Genomic DNA, 22,370 nt, shown 5'->3' on the forward strand with positions numbered 1-22,370 from the left:
ATTTATCTAAAATAGCCCCATGCTTCCCAGCCTCCTGCATGCCACACTTTTTTGCCTCATTAAAAGTATTCCATAGATGCGAAGTGTTGTGGAAAATACTGCTGATTTAATTGATGTAGTCAGTAGCAATATCACTTAATTCCGGTTGGATCGTGGAGAATGTGATTTAGTTACACAGCACACAGCAAGAACAAAGCTTATGGGCCACATCCATAAAACATTTTTGCAACAGTTTTGGGAATACGAAGTAATAGCATACCTGCTGATATCATTTACACGTCTTCCCTTTTTGGGAGGTTTACTTATCCATATAATGAAAGAAAATACTATCACCACGAAGCCCAAGGCTCCAAATAGAATGCCGAAAAAGGCGCCCAACTTTATGGATAGATGTTGACAGTGTTTGCCATAACTGGAATATATGGTTCTGTCAACACACCTGGAAATAAACAGACACAGTGCTAAGAACTGAACAAGATGGGTTACTTCAATCAGACTTACACCTGCAGGAAGGAGAAAGGGTTATCAACCAAACTAGCAGTGGTCCACATGCTTCTGAGTTATTCTTATACATTTTTGAAGATAAGGTGTGGTATGTTTGCCTAGAATGCAGATATTCATTAATAGATACTGAGCCAGTCAGGTACAAAGGAGCCCTTGATTACTAACTTGCCCCTGCAAGATCAATTCAAATGAAGTCCCTCTTTCTCTGGTGGCCTCAAGATCAAGCCTAATAAAGTAGGGTATGCTACTAGTGTAATCAGATAAAGAGTTCAGTGCAAGAACTCTTGGAGGGTGATCTGGAGCTAGCTCATTTAAAACGGGAGCTGCAATGGAGCTAGCCTAGATATCTCTAGATACAGTACATTCTTGTAGAGAGCAATGTAGAGGTGCCTTGGATCCTCGGTTTACATTGTTTCCTGTCTTGATTTACCCCACTGGTAAGAATGAAAAGAATTCTGTGGAGGTAAGAATTTATTTTACTATTTTTCAGCATTATCTGAAAGTGGTTCTGAGATAACTAACATCTTGAAAGATTAACAAAACAGCTGAGGAGAAATTAATCACTCAAATTTGAGGAAGTTATTTTAGGAGAATGGCAACAATTTATATTTTTACTTAATGCCCATCTCTAGTTGCCCTTGAACTGAGGGCTCAGCTAAATATTCTCCACTCCCACCCTTTCCATGCCATCAATGCTCTAATCCCCCAGTAAATTTATTTATTTTCAAAGTACGTATATGTCACTGTATACTACCCTGAGATTCATTTTCCTGTGGGCTTTCACAGTAAATACAGAAAAAGCAATAGAATCAATGATAAACTGCACACAGCAAATACAAATAACCTATGTGCAAAAAATTGTATGAATACAAAAAAAGGAAAAGAAAAAAAAATAATAAGTAATAAATATTGAGAATGTGAGTTGTAGAGCCCTTGAAAATGAGTCCACAGGTTATGGAATCAGTTCAGTGTTTGGGTGAGTGATGTTGTCCACAGTACAGCAAATTATGTATCATATGAAGGCATTGAGAAGTTTCTCTATAATACTATTATATTATGTTGAACTGACAAAACAGTATGCATAGAAGATCTAAAGTGTAAAACATTTTAAAATATTAAAAATTGAAAAGTATTAAAAATAATTTCATTCCATACTTGCAGGAAGGTCCAGTTGTCAGATGCTGGCACTCGGCTTCATTCATACAGTAATTCATCTCACAGGGGGATTGGCAAATTGCCCCTTTCTCATCATTCCATTCCAGTTTGTACCCACTAAAAGTACTTTGATTGCAGCTTAAGTACCTCAACAAATCCTTGGTTGATACTGTAAGAAGAAAGTACATGTATTTTGTGCTATGTTGTCCTTTACTAATTTGAACATAAAAAATGTTCTTGCTCTTGCTCAAACCAAATAGTCCATTTGGTGACCTCAATTAAAAATCCATTCTGGATATTGCCATCTTTTCTACCTTTGCTCTCCCTCTTTCTGCAACCGGACCTCACTTCCTCTTTGTGAGGTCACACTCAATGCAGATCAGTAATAACATCTCTTTGCTTGCAGTCAATACAGGCACACCTTAACACTGTGTGCTGAGCCCGCTGCGCTACTCTCTCGACACTCATGACTGTGTGGCTTAGCACAGGTCAAACACCATCTATAAATCTGCTGACCTTGATGGCAGGATCTCGGATGGTGATGAGGACGCATAGAGAAATAAGATAGATTGATCAGTTGAACGGTGTGGAGTCTATCTTGCATTCACCTTCATCATGATCAAGGAGCTGATTGTGGACTTCAGATACGCAAAGTTGGGAGAATACACACCAGTCCTCATTGAGTGGTGAGAAGGGTGAGCACTTCAAGTTCCTGGATATCGACATCTCAAAGGGTTTATCATGGGGCCAATACATTGATGCAATCATGATGAAAGCATACCAGCACCTATATTTCATAAACCATTTGAGCAGATGTGTTACGTTACTGAACACTTTTGCAAATTTCCACAGATGTGTGGAAGACAGCATTCTGAATGGTTGCATCACTGCTACATACTGAGGCTTCAATGTAAGGAACCAGAGGAGATTGCAAAGGGTTGTAGACTCAGCCTGCCTGCCACAACCCTCCCATCTTCGAGGACATCTTCAAAAGTTGATGCCTCCAGAAGGTGGCATCCATTATTAAGGACCCTCACCATCCGGAGCATGCCCGCTTTTCATTACTGTAATTGGGCAGGAAGTACAGGAGCCTGAAGACCACACACAAAGTTTTAGGAACAACCTCACCCACTCCCCCATCAGATTTCTCAGCAGTCCACGAACACTACCTTGCTCTTCGTCCTTTTCACTATTTAAGTATTTACTTATTGGGAGAGCCCACAAGGGGATCAGCTATTCTGGATTAACTGTTGTGCAATGAACTGGGAAATGGTTACAGATCTTAGGGTGAAGGAAACCTTAGGAACCAGTGATCATAAAATGATAGAATTTGCTCTGCAGTTTGAGAGGAAGAAGCTAAAGTCAGATTTATCAGTATTACAGTGAGTAAAAGGAATTACAGAGACATAGCCAAAATTGATTGGAAGGAAACACTAGCAAGGTTGGCAGGAGTTTCTGGGAAAATTCAAAAGGCACAGGATAGATAGATCCCAAGAAAGAAATATTATAAAGGCAGAATGATGCAACAAGAGAAACCAAGCCAACATCAAAGCCAAAAAGGAGGCATATAATAAAGCAAAAAATAGTGGGAAGTTAGAGAACTGGGAAGCTTTTAAAAACAAACAGAAGGCACCTAAAAGTCATAAAGAAGAAAAAGATGGAATACAAATGTAAGCTAGCCAATAATATTAAAGAGGATACAAAAAGTTTCTTCAGAGATATAACATAGAGAACATAGGATATAGAATAATACAGCACAGTACAAGCCCTTCGGCTCACAATGTTGTGATGACCCTTAAACCCTGCCTCCCATATAACCCCCCACGTTAAATTCCTCCATATACCTGTCTAGTAGTCTCTTAAATTTCACTAATGTTTCTGCCTCCACCACTGATTCAGGCAGTGCATTCCAAGCACCATCCACTCTCTGAGTACAAAACCTTGCTCTAATATCCTCCTTGAAATTCCCACCACTTACCTTAAAGCCATGTCCTCTTGTATTGAGCAGTGGTGCTCTGGGGAAGAGGCACTGGCTGTCCACTCTATCTATTCGTCTTAATATCTTGTATACCTCTATCATGACTCTTCTCATCCTCCTTCTCTCCAAAGAGTAAAGCCCTAGCTCCCTTAATCTCCGATCATAATGCATACTCTCTAAACCAGGCAGAATCCTGGTAAATCTCCTCTGTACCCTTTCCAATGCTTCCACATCCTTCCTATAGTGAGGCGACCAGAACTGGACACAGTACTCCAAGTGTGGTCTAACCTGAGTTTTATAGAGCTACATCATTACCTCACTCTTAAACTCTATCCCTCGACTTATGAAAGCTAACACCTCATATGTTTTCTTCACTACCCTATCTGCTTGTGAGGCAACTTTCAGGGATCTGTGGACGTGTACCCCCAGATCCATCTGCTCCTCCACACTACTAAATATCCTGCTATTTACTTTGTACTCTGCCTTGGTGTTTGTCCTTCCAAAGTGTACCACCTCACACTTCTCCAAGTTGAACTCAATCTGCCACTTCTCGGCCCACTTCTGCATCCTATCAATGTCTCTCTGCAATCTTCGACAATCCTCTACACTACCCACAACACCACCAACCTTTGTGTCATCTACAAACTTGCCAACCTACCCCTCTACCCCCACATTCAGGTCATTAATAAAAATCATGAAAAGTAGAGGTCTCAGAACCGATCCTTGTGAGAAACCACTAGTCACAACCCTCCAGTCTGAAAGTACTCCCTCCACCATGACCCTCTGCTTTCTGCAGGCAAGCCAGTTCTGAATCCACCTGGCCAAACTTCCCTAGATCCCATGCCTTCTGACTTTCTGAATAAGCCTACTGTGTGGAACCTTGCCAAATGCCTTACTAAAATCCATGTAGATCACATCCACTGCACTACCCTCATCTATATGTCTGGTCACCTCCACAAAGAACTCTATCAGGCTTGTTAGACACGATCTGCCCTTCACAAAGCCATGCTGACTGTCCCTGATCAGACCATGATTCTCTAAATGCCCATAGATCCTATCTCTAAGAATCTTTTCCATCAGCTTTCCCAGCACAGACGTAAGGCTCATTGGTCTATAATTACCCAGACTATCCCTACTTCCTTCTTTGAATAAGGGGACAACATTCGCCTCCCTCCAGTCCTCCGGTACCTGTGGACAACAAGGACATAAAGATCCTAGCCAGAGGCTCAGCAATCTCTTCCCTTGTCTTGTGGAGCAGCCTGGGGAATATTCCATCAGGCCCCGGGGATTTATCCATCCTAATGTATTTTAACAACTCCAACACTTCCTCTCCCTTAATATCAACATGCTCCAGAACATCAACCTCACTCATATTCTCATGCCCCCTTCTTGCTCTCTTCAGCCTCTTCTTAAGCTCCTTTCTTGCTACCCTATATTCCTCAATAGACCTATCTGATCTTTGCTTCCTAAACCTCATGAATGCTGCCTTCTTCCACCTGACTAGATTCTCCCCCTCATTTGTCACCTATGGTTCCTTCACCCTACCATTCTTTATCTTCCTCACTGGAACAAATTTATCCCCAACATCCTGCAAGAGATCCCCAAACATCGACCACATGTCTATAGTACATTTCCCAGCAAAAACATCATCCCAATTCATACCTGCAAGTTCTAGCCTCATAATTTGCCCTTCCCCAATTTAAAAATTTTTCTGTCCTCTCTGATTCTATCCTTTTCCATGATGATGCTAAAGACCAGGGAGTGGTGGTCACTGTCCCCCAGATGCTCATCCACTGAGAGATCTTTGACTTGACCCAGATCGTTACCTAATACTAGACCTCGTACGGCATTCTCCCACTCGGCCTGTCAACATACTGTGACAGGAATCCGTCCTGGACACACTTAACAAACTCTGCCTGGGAAAAACATTGCCTTGCTGTATATTTATAAGGTGTAAAAGAAATGCGAGAGCAGATAAAATGATGCTGGAGAGGTAGTAATGGGGGCAAGGAAATGGTGGATGAACTGAATAAATATTTTGAGTCAGTTATCTCTGTGGAAGACAATAGCATTATGCTGGAAGTTTGCGAGTATCAAGGGGCAGATGTGAGCGGAGTTGCCATTATTAGAGAGAAGGTGCTTGGAAAGCTGAAAGGTCTGATTGTAGATAAATCACCTGGACCAGATGATCTACATCCCAGCATTCTGAAGAGATGGCTGAAGAGATTATGGAGGCATTAGTACTAATCTTTCAAAAATCAATGGATCTTGGCATGGTTCTTGAGGAATGGAAAATTACAAATCTCACTCCACTCTTCAAGAAGAGAGAGAGGGAGAAGAAAGGAAATCATTGGCCAGTTAGTCTGGCTTGACTGGTTGCTAAGATGTTGGAGCCAATTGTTAATTATGTAGATTCGAGGTACTTGGAGGCACACGATGAAATAGGCTTGAGTCAGCATGTTTTCCTTAAGGGGAAATCTTGCCTGACAAATCTATTGGAATTGTTTGAAGAAATAACAAACTTGATAGACAAAGGAGAATTGGTGGATGTTGTGTACTTAGATTTTCAGAAGGCCTTTGATGAGGTGTCACACATGAGGCTGGTATTACAGTAAAGATACTTGCATGGATAGAGCATTGGCTGATTGGCAGGAGGCAGAGAGTGTGAGTAAAGAGAACCATTTCTGGTTGGCTGTCAATGACTAGTGGTGTTCCACAGGGATCTCTGTTGGGACTGCTTTTTACATTATATGTCAATGATTTGGATGATGGAATTGATGGCTTTGTGGCCTGGTTTGAGGACAATTCATAGATAGGTGGTTGGGGCAGTTAGTATTGAGGAAGCAGGAAGTCTACAGTAGGACTTAGACAGATGAGGAGAATGGGCAAAAAAGGGCAGGTGGAATACAGTGTTATGATGTATATGGTCATGCATTTTGGTAGAAGAAATAAAAGAGTAGACTATCTTCTAAATGGTGAGAAAATTCAAAAATCCAATGTGGAAAGGGACTTGGGAATCATCATGCAGGATTCCCTAAAGGTTAATATGTAGGTTGGGTCGATGGTGGGGAAGGCAAATATGATGTTAGCACTCATTTCGAGAGAACTGGAATATAAAAACAAGGATATAATGTTGAGGCTTTGTAAGGCACAGGTGAGGCTTCACGGAGTATTGCGAGCATTTTTGGGGCCCTCATCTAGGAAAGATGTACTGACATTGAAGACGGTTCACAGGAGGGTCACAAAATGATTCCAGGATTAAAAGGCTTATGATATGAGGAGTTTTTGATGGCTCTAAGCCTGTACACACTGTAATGCAGAAGAATAATGGGAGATCTTATTGAAACCAGTTGAATGTAAAAAGGCCTCAACAGATTGAATGTGGAGAGGATGCTTCCTCTGGTGGTGGAGTCTAAGACCAGAGGGCAGCCCCAGAATAAAAGGTTGACCATTTGGAACTGAGATAAAGAGACATTTCTTGAGCCAACGAGTGGTGAATCTGTTGCATTCATTGTCTCAGGCAGCTGTGGAGGCCAAGTCATAGGGTATACATAAGGCAGAGTTCTTGATTAGGCAGAAAATGAAGGGATGCGGGGAGAAGGCAGGAGACTGGGGCTGAGAGGGAAATGGATCAGTCATGATGAAATCGTGGAGCAACTTTGATGGGCCAAATGGACTAATTCTGCTCGTGTAACTTTTGGACTGTGTCTTATTGGAACTTAAAGTAAGTTTTATGTCTTGCACTGTTCAGCTGCCACAAAACAACAAATTTTGTGACATAAGTCAGTTATTAGAAACCTGATCCAATTTTGAGATTGGCACTCATCCACTTTATGTGGGAAACCATGTTACATGCAAAATGCAGTCCTCCAATGTGCTCTGCCCAATTACAAATCCACTGACACTAATAACTTATGAAATAAAGTTTATTGTTGCAATAAACTGATCTGCCAACCAGAATGGCAGAGCAATGATTCATATTGATGACCAATGCCATTTGAAATATATGCTTTCAGTCTTTGTTTTGTGAAATTGTTAATTACACAATCTCATTAATTTAACTTTGAAAGCTGGGCTGACATAAATATTTCTCTTTAATAATGTCTAATCCAGAATTCAATGCTAAAATATTATTCACAGACCCATTGTGTAATTCTGCTTCTATTTTACTTGAGCTGATTTTTATGGTTCTGTTTTTCTCCTAAATTTTTGTTGGAATCAAGGAAAGGGAATAATGAATATTTACTATGTAATGCTGGTCTGTAGTTTCAATATAAAAGCATTTATGTGCCCCTTGCACAATTTATTCCAGATCTATAATTTATTTATTAGGTCACTGTCATTTCTCTTGTCAATGGCATTCTTATTTTCTTCCCCAAGAATTGACATGTATTCATGATACATTTTTTAAGAAGTTGATCCAAAGTTTAGAGTTTACAGTTACCTGGAATTTTTTGTAAGGCCCAAACTAAAAATTGAACATAGGAATTGGGAGAGAGAGATTTTATTTTCGTCATTGTTCTTGTATAGCGACAGTAACAAGTCTTCTGTAATTAGTACATTCAGTGGTATATTCATTGAGGATTTACTTAACCTTTTGCCAACTTTGTGCATTATAATTGTGTTTAATGTTCATATTCTACATCTGGTAACTAATTGGAGAGCAATTAATCTGTTTTAAAATCGTGTGGTAAACAATGTGTAAAGCAGTATCATCTGGCACTTGCTCAGCACCTTGACCATTCTGGTGGGATTTTCTGTTTTTTGCAAAAATCATTCACTTACGTTTAGTCACGTCTTTAACGTCATCTTGATTTAGAGGTCCAAACTGAACATTATCAGGGTTCAGGTCTCGACTAAACCGACGTCGGTTATTAAAGGCTTCTTGAATCACAGTGGACAATCTATTGTTCAGGTAATCAATGATGGTCTTGTTTCCATTGTAGGTGAATGATGATACAACAGCAGTGGTTACTGTTTCTCCTTGTGACCTGTTGGAGGGTAACATGCAAAGAAAAGTAATGTTTATTTGTAACTTTTTCCCTATTACAGTGGAGTTATTTGTCCATATGGCATTTAAATGTAACGCTGCAATTAAGTGACATTTATCAGAAACAATGTAGAATAAAAGACTTATCACAAAATTGAGAGTGGCAATTGCGAAAAGCTACAGCACTAATCATAACAAGGGTACATGCCAGTACAAGTGCTATAGAAAAGTATCACGTGTATTTTGAGCTATTTCAGAAAGCTCAGCATAGATCTTAGGGATTAAAAAAATTAAAACACGCTATAGATAATTGCATAATATAAAAGATAATGTTTGCCTGCCATTATTAAGATATGACCAAGATTTAAGACATCTTTATTTAGTAGGTAGCACTTATGAGAATTCTATGTATTTTTTCATCCAAGCCTTGTAACTTTAAGGCCAGGATTTACCATGAGTTCTTCTCATCCACTACCAAAGGCTTGGCCATATGCTTCCTTATTTAGACATGAATTCAATCTATTTGGAGCAGTGGAAATTACACTCTACTGGAGGAAGTAGCTAATGTGATTCTGAGCAAAGGATTATTTTTTAGCACGACAACAACATTTATTTAAGAAGAGGTACAATCGACGTTTTGGGCCGAGACCCTTCATCGAAAACGTCGACTGTACCTCTTCCTAGGGATGCTGCCTGGCCTGCTGCGTTCACCAGCAACTTTGATGTGTGTTGCTTGAATTTCCAGCAGCTGCAGAGTTCCTTGTGTTTGCGTTTTTAAGAACAACATTTACTTAGTTGTTTAACCTATTTTCAAATCTTACTCTGCTCAGAATCAGAATCAGCTTTAATATGTCATGAAATGTGTTGTTTGCAGCAGCAATGCATTATGGTACATAATAAAATACTATAAATTACATAAGAATACGCACTAAAATTAAATTAAGTAGTGCAAAAAGATAGCAAAAAAAAGTGAAGTAGTGTACATGGGTTGATTGTCAATTCAGTTTTTTGCATCTCTCCCTCCTGCCTTTTCTTTGAATTTATGTCAATGCTGCAATCCTTAAATCCTTATCCTCCCATATTTACACTCATTGACTTGAAATATTGCATTTCCACAGCCTACTGCTATCGTCATCAATTTCTATTATTTTTCTTCAGATTTCTACCATTCAAAATGTTTTTCATTTGTTTTACTGAATAATTACTTATTATTCATTTGCACTGGTTGAATTTGAAACTGTTTAAATCAAAGGCAATTCTGAAAAGTTTACTTTTTAACACACTATTTGGTTTTAAGATTATCTGAAATGTAGTTGATTAAGGTTTCAACTATACCAACCAAAAAACAGGCTTTGAATTCCCAGCAAATCTTTCTAAATTGGACAGAATTCCATGGACCTAAGAAATTAATAAAGAGAGATAAATAAATCCTCCATAGTCATCTTTAAAACATTGAGAAATAAAATTATGCAGTATGACAATTTTAAGAAAACAAATGTAGTTGTATTTGTAGAGATATATGTAAGGAGATGTGTAGGGCTATTGAAATATGCACCAAAAATAGGCCAATCAGCTTGTTAGTAAAAATGCCAATCAAAAATGGTCTGTGGGTAAATCCAAATTCCCAGCTCTGGGTCCACATCTCTGCAGGTTGTGATTCTTACAGAGCCTGTGCAAGTTTTGTTTTAAGTGCAATGGCTCTTCCTCTCTGTATCATCCTTTTTTGGAAATGATTTCCAAACCTTTTTCCCCTTTAATTTTACTATCAATAATCATAAATTTGAGCCCCATAGATACCAAACAGCAAAGAGAGAAAGATCTTATCTCTGATAAGCATATCATTATTTTATAGATCTTAATCAAGATAGATCTATTTCAATATTATAATTACTCTTCAATGTGTTAGTAATTTTAACTCACATAACTGCATAGCAAATGAAGTAATTGTACTTTAAACATATATAGTTCCAAATGACATACTTAAGATTTTTCAGAAAGTTTTGAAATTGAAACATTCTCAATATTCTATTTTGGCTGGAAACACTGACCATTTAAGGAAAATACATTCATTATTTTATGTATTAGTCTTCTACTGCTGAAACTTTTGATGTGTTTGAATTGAAGAGTAAGATGGGACTTCTGTTTGGAAATCTATCAAACCCAGCTTCTGCCCACTTTCCTGATTCAATTCCAAACTTAGGAAGCTCCTAACTGGACGAGCAAGAGCAAGACAAAGCCAATCACTAGTGATGAGGAAGCTCTGGTCATGTTACGCTAAAAAAAATCACATGGGATTTAAAAACTGGAGTATTGTGTAAAAGAAATAAATAGGCTCCTTTTAAAAACCTTCACAAATCAAGAGTACTTTAGCAGAAAATATTTAGGGTAGGGAGGGTGTTGATACCTGATAATTTAATGTATTTGTGTCATGACTTCTACAGCTGTAGGACTTCCCAAAGCATTTTGCAACCACTGAATTAGTCCAGTTGCCAATTACAATCAGTGGCCACTTTACACATTAATGCAAATATCTATCAGCCAATCATGCAACTCAAAACAGATATGGTCAAGAGGTTCAGTTGTTGTTCAGACCAAACATCAGAATGGGCAAAAGGGTGATGTAAGTGACTTTGACTGTGGAATGATTGTTAGTGCCAGATAGTATGTCTTGTGTATCTCAGAAACTGCTGATTTCCTGGGATTTTCAAGCATAACAGTCTCTAGAGTTTACAGAGAATGGTGTAAAAATCAAAAAGAAAAATCCTGTCATTGGCAGTTCTGTGGGCAAAAACACCTTGTTAATGAGAGAGGCTAGAGGAGGATGGCTAGACTGGATCAAGCTGACAGGAAGGTGGTGACAATGTGGGAAATTTGGATCAGCAACTTTGCAGATGACAGTAAGATAGGGGTGTAGTGAACAACATGGAAGGATATTAAAGCTTGCAGCATGATCTAGACAAGATGGAAAAATGGAAATGTAGAAACATAGAAAACATACAACACAATACAGGACCTTTGGCCCACAAAGCTGTGCTGAACATGTCCCTACCTTAGAACTACCTAATCTTTATACATAGCCCTCTATTTTTCTAAGCTCCATGTAGCCATCCAGGAGTCTCTTAAAAGACCCTATCGTTTCCGCCTCCACCACGGCCGCCAGCAGCCCGTTCCATGCACTCACCACTCTCTGCATAAAAAACTTACCCCTCTGTACATCTGTACATCTCCTCTGTACCTACTTTCAAGCACCTTAAAACTATGCCCTCTCGTGCTAGCCATTTCAGCCCTGGGGAAAAGTCTCTGACTATCCACACGATCAATGCCTCTCATTATCTTGTACACTTCTATCAGATCACCTCTCATCCTCCGCCACTCCAAGGAGAAAAGGCCGAATTCACTCAACTTATTCTCATAAGGCATGCTGCCCAATCCAGGCAACATCCTTGTAAATCTCCTCTGCACCCTTTCTATGGTTTCCACGTCCTTCCTGTAGTGAGGCGACCAGAATTGAGCACAGTACTCCAAGTGGGATCTGACCAGTGTCCTACATAGCTGCAACATTACCTCTTGGCTCTTAAACTCAATCCCATGATTGATGAAGGCCAATGCACCATAACTTGTCTGCATTAAATTCCATCTGCTATTTTTGAGTCCAGTGACCAGTCCGGTGACAAGTGGTGTGCCTCAGGAATCTGTTCTGGGACCCCTACTCTTTGTGGTTTTTATAAATGACCCAGATGAGGAAGTGGAGGGATGGGTTAGTAAATTTGCTGATGACACAAAGGTTGGGGGTGTTGTGGATAGTGTGGAGGACCTTCTTAACTGCAGAGTCAACCTGCGTAGCAGCTTTGAGTGTTCTATGGACTCAGACCCCAAGATCCCTCAGATGTGACACACTGCCAAAAACTTACCATTAATACTATATTCTGCCATCATACTTGACCTACCAAAATGAACCACCTCAAACTTATCTGGGTTGAACTCCATCTGCCACTTCTCAGCCCAGTTTTGCATCCTATCGATGTCCCATGGTAACCTCTGACAGCCCTCAGTAGGACATAACAGTAAATAGTGGGGTACTGAGGTGTGTGGTAGAACAAAGGGATCTGAGAATACAGATTCATAATTCCTTGAAATTGGCATCTCAGGTAGATATGGTCATAAAGAAAGCTTTTGGTACATTGACCTTCATAAATCAGAGCATTGAGTGCAGGAGTTTGGATGTTATGTTGCAGTTGTATGAGAGATTGGTGTGGCGAAATTTGAAGTATTGTGTGGAGTTCTGGTCACCTAGCTATAGAAAACCATATTTTGAAAGAGTGCAGAGAAAATTCACAAGGATGTTGTCAGGTCTTAAAGACCTGAGTTATAGGGAAAGGTTGAATAGGTTAGGGCTTAATTTCCTGGATCACAGGAGAGGAAGGGGAGATCTTATTAAGATGTACAATTTTTTTTGATGTTATATTACAGCCCGTGCCTTTTTTTTTCTTAGTTTAGTTGATTAACAATGTTTAGGTTAGTTTTTCTTTTGGGGTATATTTTTAATTTTTTTTTCCTTTTTCATGATTTTTTTCCATTTTTTTTTTGTATATTACATTTGCATCCTGTATCATTGGGAAGTTTAATACCCATGTGTCAACTGGGTTTATATTTAACTATGTTAATCATAACAGTGTAATCCCAAAAACTTTGTATCAATACTATGGTATGTTTATCGTTATGAAACTAATAAAAAGATTGAACAGGAAAAAGAAAAAAGAAAGATGTACCGAATATGAGGGGTCTAGCTAGGATAAATACATACAGGTTTCTCCCCCCTAAGGTTGGATGAGAATAGAACTAGAGGTCATAGGTTAAGGGTGAAAGGTGAAATATTTAAGTTGAACCTGAGGGAAAGCATCTTCACCTAGAAGATGGTGCGAGTGTGGAATGAGCTGCCAGCAGAAGTGGTGGATGTGGGTTCCATTACAAAATTTAAGAGAGAAGTTTGAAAAGGTACATGGAGTATGGGGAGCTATGGTCCAGGGGCTGGTAGATAGCAGAAGAAACAGGTTGGCATAAAGTAGGTGGGCTGAAGGGCCAGTTTCTGTGCTATAGCGATTTATGGCTCTGTTTCTATTGCAAAAACTTTATAGAGTTCACTGACAATGTTTTACCATTTACTAGGAAATCCAGGCTGTTGATTTAAACTTGTGTTTAATAGTTTTGGGTTCCATGCATCAAAATTATTTTGCATTGGGGCAATAGCAATAAACATTCTGAGGTAAATTTTCAAGTTTTCCACTCGGATGGCAATCTCTCAGAACTTAAAGGAATGAAAATTTGCCAAGCTCTTTATTTAAATATACTTTGTTTTGGTATAATACTATTAAATGAGCAAATATAACTCATATTTATGTCATATATAACTCTTAGAACAGCTTTACATATGCTCTGCCACCTAAATATTGAAAACAAGTAATAAGCCGCAATATAAAGTTGGATCATACCTTTCCTGTGGTGATGTTAGTCAGAGAGATGTAATTTGGACTGTTTCTTGTGCTTAAGACAGTCACATTCACACCTTGTAGCCTCAATGTAATATTGACTGATCTTTTAGGCATGGCTGAAAACAAAAATATTACAACATTCTATGATTAGTATTCTGAGGATTTGGTGTAAACGTTCTTCAAAGTATAAATGAATTTTGACAAAATCTGCAATAAAACTCAGTGCTTGGTATGACTATTATTGCGAAGCTCTTAGTACCTGCATTTACAAAGTTATATTTTTGAACAAATATTCCATAAGGCCATAAGGCAAACGAGCAAAATTAGGCCATTTGCTCCATTGACTCTGATCTGCCATTCAATCATGGCTGATTTATTATCTCTTAGCATCATTCACCTGCCTTACCCCATAAATTCCAATTCTGACAAAACATTTTGTCAATAAAGACTATCCACATCCAAGAAATGAATAGAGAAGGGGAAAATGTCTCTTAGCTCCTGCACCAGAATTGAGTCATAGCCTTTTTGATTTTAACAAGTGTTATAGGACTGCAGGAAAGAAAATTTAGGGTGCAAGTCCAGTGTTGGGTTGCAATGTTTGAAATTCCATTAACTAAACTATTAAATCAATGATTGTAATTTGCCTTCTGTGAAGAATTGTTCCGAATTACTTGAAGGCATTTACTTCATTGTTAGATTTAACCTTGTTTAGGTCAATGCCCCCATATCACCAACTACCTGCTTCAAACCATCTATTTTGATATACTAGATGAAAAATTCCTTGCTTTGGTTGCTTGAGTGTTTTTAGTTATTTATCAGATTTTTAAAGGTTTAAAGTCTAGTTATTATTTGCAAGATAAACGATTCAAACATTTGATAGGAATCAAAAAAAGGAGAAATTGAGGAGAAGTTTCTTTTGCTAGAGCATGGTGAATTTGTGGAATTACATAAGACATAGGAGCAGAATTAGGCCATTTGGCCCATCCAGTCTGCTCCGCCATTCAATCATGGCTGATCCTTTTTTCTTCAACTCCTCAACCCCAGTTCCCGGACTTCCCCCCATAACCTTTAATGCCATGTCCAATCAAGAACCCATCCATCTCTGCCTTAAATACACCCAACGACCTGGCCTCTACAGCTGCATGTGGCAACAAATTACACAAATTCATCACCCTTTGGCTAAAGAAATTTCTCCACATCTCTGCTTTGAAAGGGCGCCCCTCCATCCTGAGGCTGTGCCCTCTTGTCCTAGACTCTCCCACCATAGGAAACATCCTTTCCACATCTAGTCTGTCTAGGACTTTCAACATTCGAAAGGTTTCAGTGAGATCCCCCTCATCCTTCTGCTTTTCAGTGAGTACAGACCCAGAGCCATCAAACGTTCCCCTTGATAACTCTTTCATTCCTGGAATCATCCTTGTGAACCTCCTCTGGATCCTCTCCAATGCCAGCACATCGTTCCTCAAAAACTGTTCACAATGAATTCATTGACAAAGACAGTTGTGGAGGCCAAGTCATTGGGTATACTGTATTTGAAGTGGAGATTAATAGGTTCTTGATTAGCAAGGGTGTGAAAGGTTACAAGGAGAAGGTAGGAGAATGGGCTTAAGTGGGAAAATAAATCAGCTGTGATTTGATAGGCTGAATGGCATGATTCTGCTCCTGTCTTATGGTCTTCTGGTCAAATCTAAAAGCATCTGAGCATCAAACATGCAGTACCAGTAAATGTAACATACTTGATAAAGCTTCTGCTTGAAACTGATGTACTGCACGGTTGCATCTTTCCCCACGGTACTGACTTGGGCACTGGCAGACTGGTTTGCAGTCATCAGCACTGATTATGCATGTCCCTCCATTGTTACAAAATGAGGGAAAGCATTGCGAAGAGTCACATGGAGTTTTCAGTGCCGTGCAGGTGGTTCCATCTCCTGAAATTGGGCAATTCAAATACACATATTGTTATATACCGATACTAATTAGTTATATTACATTAATATTTTTGTTGTTAAATGCATGAATAAATCAGTAACTGTGAGATTCCCTCATATAGGATGCATTTGATTTCAAGATAAAAGACACTACGTGCTATGATGGACGACTATTATGCTATATAGCCAACAAAGCATTATCATTGCTTCTGACAGTGTATTGAAATACCTAGGGAGAAATCCTGCAATATTTATGAACAATTATTAAGACTTTAAGATGGAATTTCAAATGAGATTCACCAAACAAAGCGAAAACATGGAGCTAGTGAGGATGACATGCAACTTAGAAGTGATAATGCACAATATATTATTACTCTTATTTATCTTGGTAATAGAAGTCTGATGGGGTGAACTGCTGTTAAGCAGACTTATTGAATTGATTTTGTTGTCATTTAATGTCAAGGGAAATTGACTGGACTTTATTAAAATGGCTGTTATATAGTCCTGTCAATACCTTCCATGTATCAACTTAAGCTTTCCTAATATCTGTGTCCTGTTTTAGAATGTACATGTTATTTATGAGCAGCTATGAATACAGTTTAACTTTCTGAAATTAATAACAAATAATTTGCTCTGGCATTATGGATCAAAGGTTGTTAATAAATTAGCTGAACGTAATTGGCCAAGGATGCATTCTTGAGGTAACATCTGAGAAATAAAGCACTAAGCATTTTTCTTTGATTCTATTTTGACTCAGTGGAATATATTTGTTTTGACTCTCATTAACATCATTCTTAATAAAGCTGCTTAGAAGCCCACAGTAGGTATTGTACCTCTGACTTTGGACTACAGAACCCAAGTTTGATTCAAGCTGTACTGAGCTCTGAAGCTGGGTGCATCAGCATCAGATTACTGAGCAATAAATTATTGGCGATTTGCCTTTTTTTTCTTGTCATCGATGATCATGTCACAATAATAATTTTGAAAGGAGACATTGGAACACTAACATCAGATTAAGGTCCTTCCTATCTTTTGTTCCTCAAGCATGCTTATATATTTTGTGGAAATTCCTGGCATCTGTGTTTTTAGTAATGATATATAGCGAGAGGATTCGAGTACAGGAGCAGGGAGGTACTACTGCAGTTGTACAAGGCCTTGGTGAGACCACACCTGGAGTATTGTGTGCAGTTTTGGTCCCCTAATCTGAGGAAAGACATCCTTGCCATAGAGGGAGTACAAAGAAGGTTCACCAGATTGATTCCTGGGATGGCAGGACTTTCATATGAAGAAAGACTGGATGAACTGGGCTTGTACTCGTTGGAATTTAGAAGATTGAGGGGGGATCTGATTGAAACGTATAAAATCCTAAAGGGATTGGACAGGCTAGATGCAGGAAGATTGTTCCCGATGTTGGGGAAGTCCAGAATGAGGGGCCACAGTTTGAGGATAGAGGGGAAGCCTTTTAGGACCGAGATTAGGAAAAACTTCTTCACACAGAGAGTGGTGAATCTGTGGAATTCTCTGCCACAGGAAACAGTTGAGGCCAGTTCATTGGCTATATTTAAGAGGGAGTTAGATATGGCCCTTGTGGCTACGGGGATCAGGGGGTATGGAGGGAGGGCTGGGGTGGGGTTCTGAGTTGGATGATCAGCCATGATCATAATAAATGGCGGTGCAGGCTCGAAGGGCCGAATGGCCTACTCCTGCACCTATTTTCTATGTTTCTATAACATATACACTGTTACATAATGCACTTGCACTTAAAGGCTTGCACTGCGAGATATGTCAGTATACAGTTTATTTAGTGTCTTTAAAACACCAAATCCAGTGTTTAATGCACATGAATTTGAAAAATGACTTGCAAAATTACCTGAAAATCCTTGGTTGCATATGCAACTATAATTTTTCCCATCAAGGTTACATTGTGCATCCAGGGAGCAAGACTTGCACCCATCACTAGCTGTTGAGAGAAGGAGAGCACGTTATGAGTTAAAACAATCTGTCTTCGAATTTTCAGAAAAATAAGAATAGGCTTTCAACTTTGCAGTCTGACCTGCACTGTAGTTGGAGAGTAATGAGGGATGCGGTCAAAATTACGCAAAACCAGCATTCATGTGACATAACACTTAAAATCAGCAACCATATAGATTAGCTTTCTATATGAGCAAGTGATCCAAAATTGATAAATGCTTATATATATATATATGTTTACTGGGTTCTTAAAATTAGCCTGCATCCCTCTTAAAGTTGCTGCTGGTGTTCTGAATCTGACAAAGGAGGAACTGAACAATAATTAAGTGTAGAAAAGAGCAGGCACCCATATTTTGCATGGCTGTACTGAAGCCTTTTTAAAATTAATTAATGCATTTCTCAATTCTGGCTGACACTAGCATTTCCAGCACTTATTTCCCTTTTCTGATTGTCCTTGAAAAGATGGTGATAAGTCAGCTTCATGAGTCACACAGGTCTTTTGATGAAGATGCTTACACAGTTCTCTTGGGTAGGAACCACAAGATCTGGACTCAATGACGATGAAGAGCCAGCAAGTTATTTTCAAATCAAGATGGTGGAAGCGTTAGACCTTCAGATTCTGATGTTTCCAAACACATGCTACCCTTGTCCTTGTTGTTAAAGGTCATGGGCTTGAGAACCTGCTGTAGCTGATTATGGGTCTGCTTTCCTATACTTTATTTGGCAGTGTGGTCTTTAATGTCATGGATTGTGAGTTAGTTCTATAAGCCAAGCCATCTCATTCACGGTTAGGTCTTGTCATGCAGTTGCATTCCTTTGGTTTGGCGTGGTAGCTTGAAACACAGTGGACTGCTACAGAAAGAAGGCCAGCATATTGGTCTTTAACCTGAGTATGCAGCACTGCCTGTTGCCTATGATTGCTGAAGTTTCCTTCTGTTCTCATATATGGTGGAATTCACATCAAGCACTCACAAAACATAGTACACACAGTTAACAGCCCTCATAGCTGTCTGTCTAAATGTCTCTGGAAACAAAGAGAAGAACATAATAGCAGTATAAAAATGAGAGAATTATAATTGTGGGAAATGTTGAGGAATCTTGCTGGGATGCCAGGTATCCAAAAAACCCTACCAGGTTGAGAAGAAGATCTAGTGGCTGCAAGAAAGGATGAATTTGTGAAAGTGTGAGAAGTTATGAAGGCACTGTAGGACTGAAGCATTACTGTTTTGGTCATCTTAGGGAGAAGATGACTAGACCAAAGAGGCAAAAAAAAGCCAAATTAAATCCCTTGGATTCAATGTTGTAAAACAAAACATGAAAACTTCCAAAGGGGGAGGGGGCTGGAATACCTTTTATTGGTACTGTACTATTGCCTCTGGATCCATTCTCAATGCACTAGCTTTGACTTAACAGAAAAGAAAAGCTTACTACAAACTTTCTTCCTTACTTTGAACTTCCGCCTCTGCTTGCCCAAGTCTGTCCTCACCATGGTCTGTTGAGCTAAAGTTGGACTACTGTAACACTGGCCCACTCAACCATTATGGCTCCACTTACAACTCCCTCTCTCTCTAATTGGCTTCAAATTGACCTGCACAGGAAATGATATAAACAACAGCTAACATACAGGAAGTGACATTCATTCAAAATGAACTGCACCTCTAGAGGTCAGAACACTCCCTGCTTGCCATCAATAGGTTGCCAAACTTAACTACTGAAGTTAAAAGTCAAATGATCATTTTGTTAAGTCCTGGGCAAACGAAGGATAGTCTCAGAGCCTGGTGTTGGAAACATTCTTACTACACAGTCTTTAACTGTACTCATTTGCAAAATAAAAGCCTTGATGATGTTTCTTGTGGGAATCAGCAAGGAATGCTAGATCAGTTAACCATGAGGAGAGGGTGAGCTGATTAACTCGGAGCCCTCTGGTTGCAGGATCACCTAGGTTGAGATTAGCAGGAACATGGATTCATTGGCTCTTCTGGGGTTATTTTATTTGGAGATACAGCGTGGAATAGGACCTTCTGGCCCTTTGAGCCACACCACCAGCAATTCCTAATTTAACCCTAGCCTAATCACAGGAAAATGTACAATGACCTATTAACCTACTGATCAGTGTGGTTTTGGACAATGGGAGGAAATCGGCGACAGAAGCAGCAAATCCAAGAGAGTCAAATAAGCTGTTGATAGTCAATAGCACAACACGACGTGTAAAGGGTCTATCGGTATCAGTGACCTGGAAAGTAAGGGTGTCGGTAACAACGTCCCACCCAAGGCCAGACTGCGCTGCATAGTAGGGAGGTCCATAAAGGCAGATTTCACCCACTACGACCCAACCCAGATCCAGTCACTGGGTATCAAGTGCATTGTGCTGTTCAAGTACTTGTGCATGGATCGTGTCTCTGCCGAGCAACAAGAGAATCTCAGCAGAAGAGTCAAATGGGGGAATCTTGTCAGCCATATCCTTAAGATGTAAATGACTGTGCTCAATGCCCCCATCATCTAATATCATGTATACTTTATTTTTTGCTCAGGATGTCCTTTCGGGTAGGTGTTGGCTAGACATGTTTTAGAGCAGCATTTGGCTTAGAAGCCTTCCCCACATACCTCTGTGCATGAGGGACTGGTTACATCTAATAGTCGTTCAGCTGGTTGTACACCCTGCTCTGCTCTGGGTGTGCTAGGACCTGAATGAAGAGCTTATACGTGTGGTCACAGCTGCATTCAGTGCAATGTATGACAGCTTCACCATTTTTGCCTGGTGTGCTGCTGAAGCACAGCACTTATGTTTTAAGTGTTGAGTGCTTCTTTAGAAAGCGTCTCCAGTCTGCAAGTGTGTTTTCTCTGAAACCTCTGCATTTCCTTAAGGAATGAGATATCTTATGGACACAGCAATGGCTGTCAGAGTTCATGACAGAGTTTCCTACATGGGTTTTGTTTACCAGGATAGGGGTGCTGGTTTCCCAAATTTTTACTGAAGACCTCTCGTTGAATGAGCTGTTACTGGAAATTGAGAGCATAAAAGTAACGTTACTTTGCATTTATGCGCGGCAGCTGATGAATTCCACAAAGAATGAAAATTGTGGGCATGATGCTTGGTTTTATACTTGAACCCTTCAGTAATCCACTGCTCTTGCATATTGTTCGGTAGTTTCTCCACTGCAGGATTTATTCCTCTTGCGGTGTCTAAATCATTCAGTCTGTGTGACTAGGCATAGCTCAAATGGCATCTAAAATTAAAGGGATCGGAAGTGGAGAGAGTAAGCAGTTTCAAATTCCTGGGTGTCAATATCTCTGAGGACATAACCTGGTCCCAACATATCAGTGAAGAAGGTAAGGCAGTGGCTATATTTCATTAGGAGTTTGAGGAGATTTGGTTTGTCCCCTAAAATACTCAAACTTCTATAGATGTACAGTGGAGAGCACTCTGACTGGCTGCATCTCCGTCTGGTATGCAGGGTGGAGGGTTGGTGGGGGGAGCTACTGCTCAGGAACCAAGTAAGCTGCAGGAAGTTTACATCATAGGGACCAGCCTCCACTGTATCCAGGACATTTTCAAGGCAGTGGTGCCTCAGAAGGCAATGTCTATCATTAAGGACCCCCACCACCCAGGACATGCCCTCTTCTCATTGTTACCATCAGGAAGGAGGTACAGAAGCTTGAAGGCACACACTCAGTGATTCAGGAACAGTTTCTTCCCATCTGCCATCTGATTTCTAAATGGACGTTGAACTTCAGAACACTCCCTCACAATTTTTTAAAAGTTTGTTTTTCCTCTGCTTATTTTAATTTAACCATTCAATACACATATATATACTTACTGTAATTCAGTTTTTCCCATATTTATGATGCATTGCATTGTACTGCTGCCGTAAAGTTAACAAATTCGATGACATAAGACAGTGATATTAAACCTGATTCTGAATCCGATGAGGTAACCCTCATTTTTTTTTGCGGCTTGCAGTTCTGACAACAGAGCTGCAAGGTCCAGTAGTTTCCAGGATGTGAGAGCTTTGGGAAGTTAGTGACTGCTGAAGAGAGATTTTTCGATTGCCCCTGGACTGCTATAGCATTTGTCCAGCCTGTGTCATAGCATTTGTAAACCCTAGACTTTGACAGATTAAGAGAATAGACAAAGAAGTAGCAAATGGAATATAGTGTACGGAAGTTTATGGTCATGCACCTTAGTGGAAGGAGTAAAGATGTAGACTATTTTCTAAGTGGGCAGAAAATTCAAAAATCAGAGGTGCAAAGTGACTTGGGAGTATTTGGGGCAGGATTTCCTATAGGTTAACTTGTAGGCTTAGCTGGTGGTAAGGAAGGCAAGTGCAATGTGAGCATTCATTTCAAGAGGACTT

At 39.7% G+C, this 22,370-nt stretch overlaps 1 protein-coding gene across 1 annotated transcript; it reads right to left on the reverse strand.

Moving 5' to 3' along the window:
- Nucleotides 1–487: 487 nt before the first annotated feature.
- Nucleotides 488–20,764, reverse strand: LOC134345923 (mucin-4-like). The gene is made up of 8 exons (XM_063047275.1): nucleotides 20,719–20,764; nucleotides 17,915–18,004; nucleotides 15,853–16,044; nucleotides 14,117–14,232; nucleotides 9,967–10,025; nucleotides 8,423–8,628; nucleotides 1,660–1,828; nucleotides 488–503 (listed from the first exon to the last, which is right to left on the reverse strand). The coding sequence occupies exons 1-8, from the start codon at nucleotides 20,762–20,764 to the stop codon at nucleotides 488–490; spliced, it is 894 nt and encodes a 297-aa protein (XP_062903345.1).
- Between the last annotated feature and the right edge of the window lie 1,606 nt (nucleotides 20,765–22,370).

Source organism: Mobula hypostoma, chromosome 4 (assembly GCF_963921235.1).
Source record: "Mobula hypostoma chromosome 4, sMobHyp1.1, whole genome shotgun sequence".
Taxonomy (NCBI): domain Eukaryota; kingdom Metazoa; phylum Chordata; class Chondrichthyes; order Myliobatiformes; family Myliobatidae; genus Mobula; species Mobula hypostoma.

Coding starts and splice junctions, on each gene's coding strand:
- LOC134345923 (XM_063047275.1), bottom strand. CDS start 20,764: ATGGTGAAGCTGTCATACATTGCACTGAATGCAGCTGTGACCACAC. Junction 14,233..15,852: donor TCAAGCAGAAGCTTTATCAA/GTATGTTACATT, acceptor TTTTGTTTTCAG/CCATGCCTAAAAGATCAGTC. Junction 10,026..14,116: donor CTAACATCACCACAGGAAAG/GTATGATCCAAC, acceptor TTAATTTCTTAG/GTCCATGGAATTCTGTCCAA.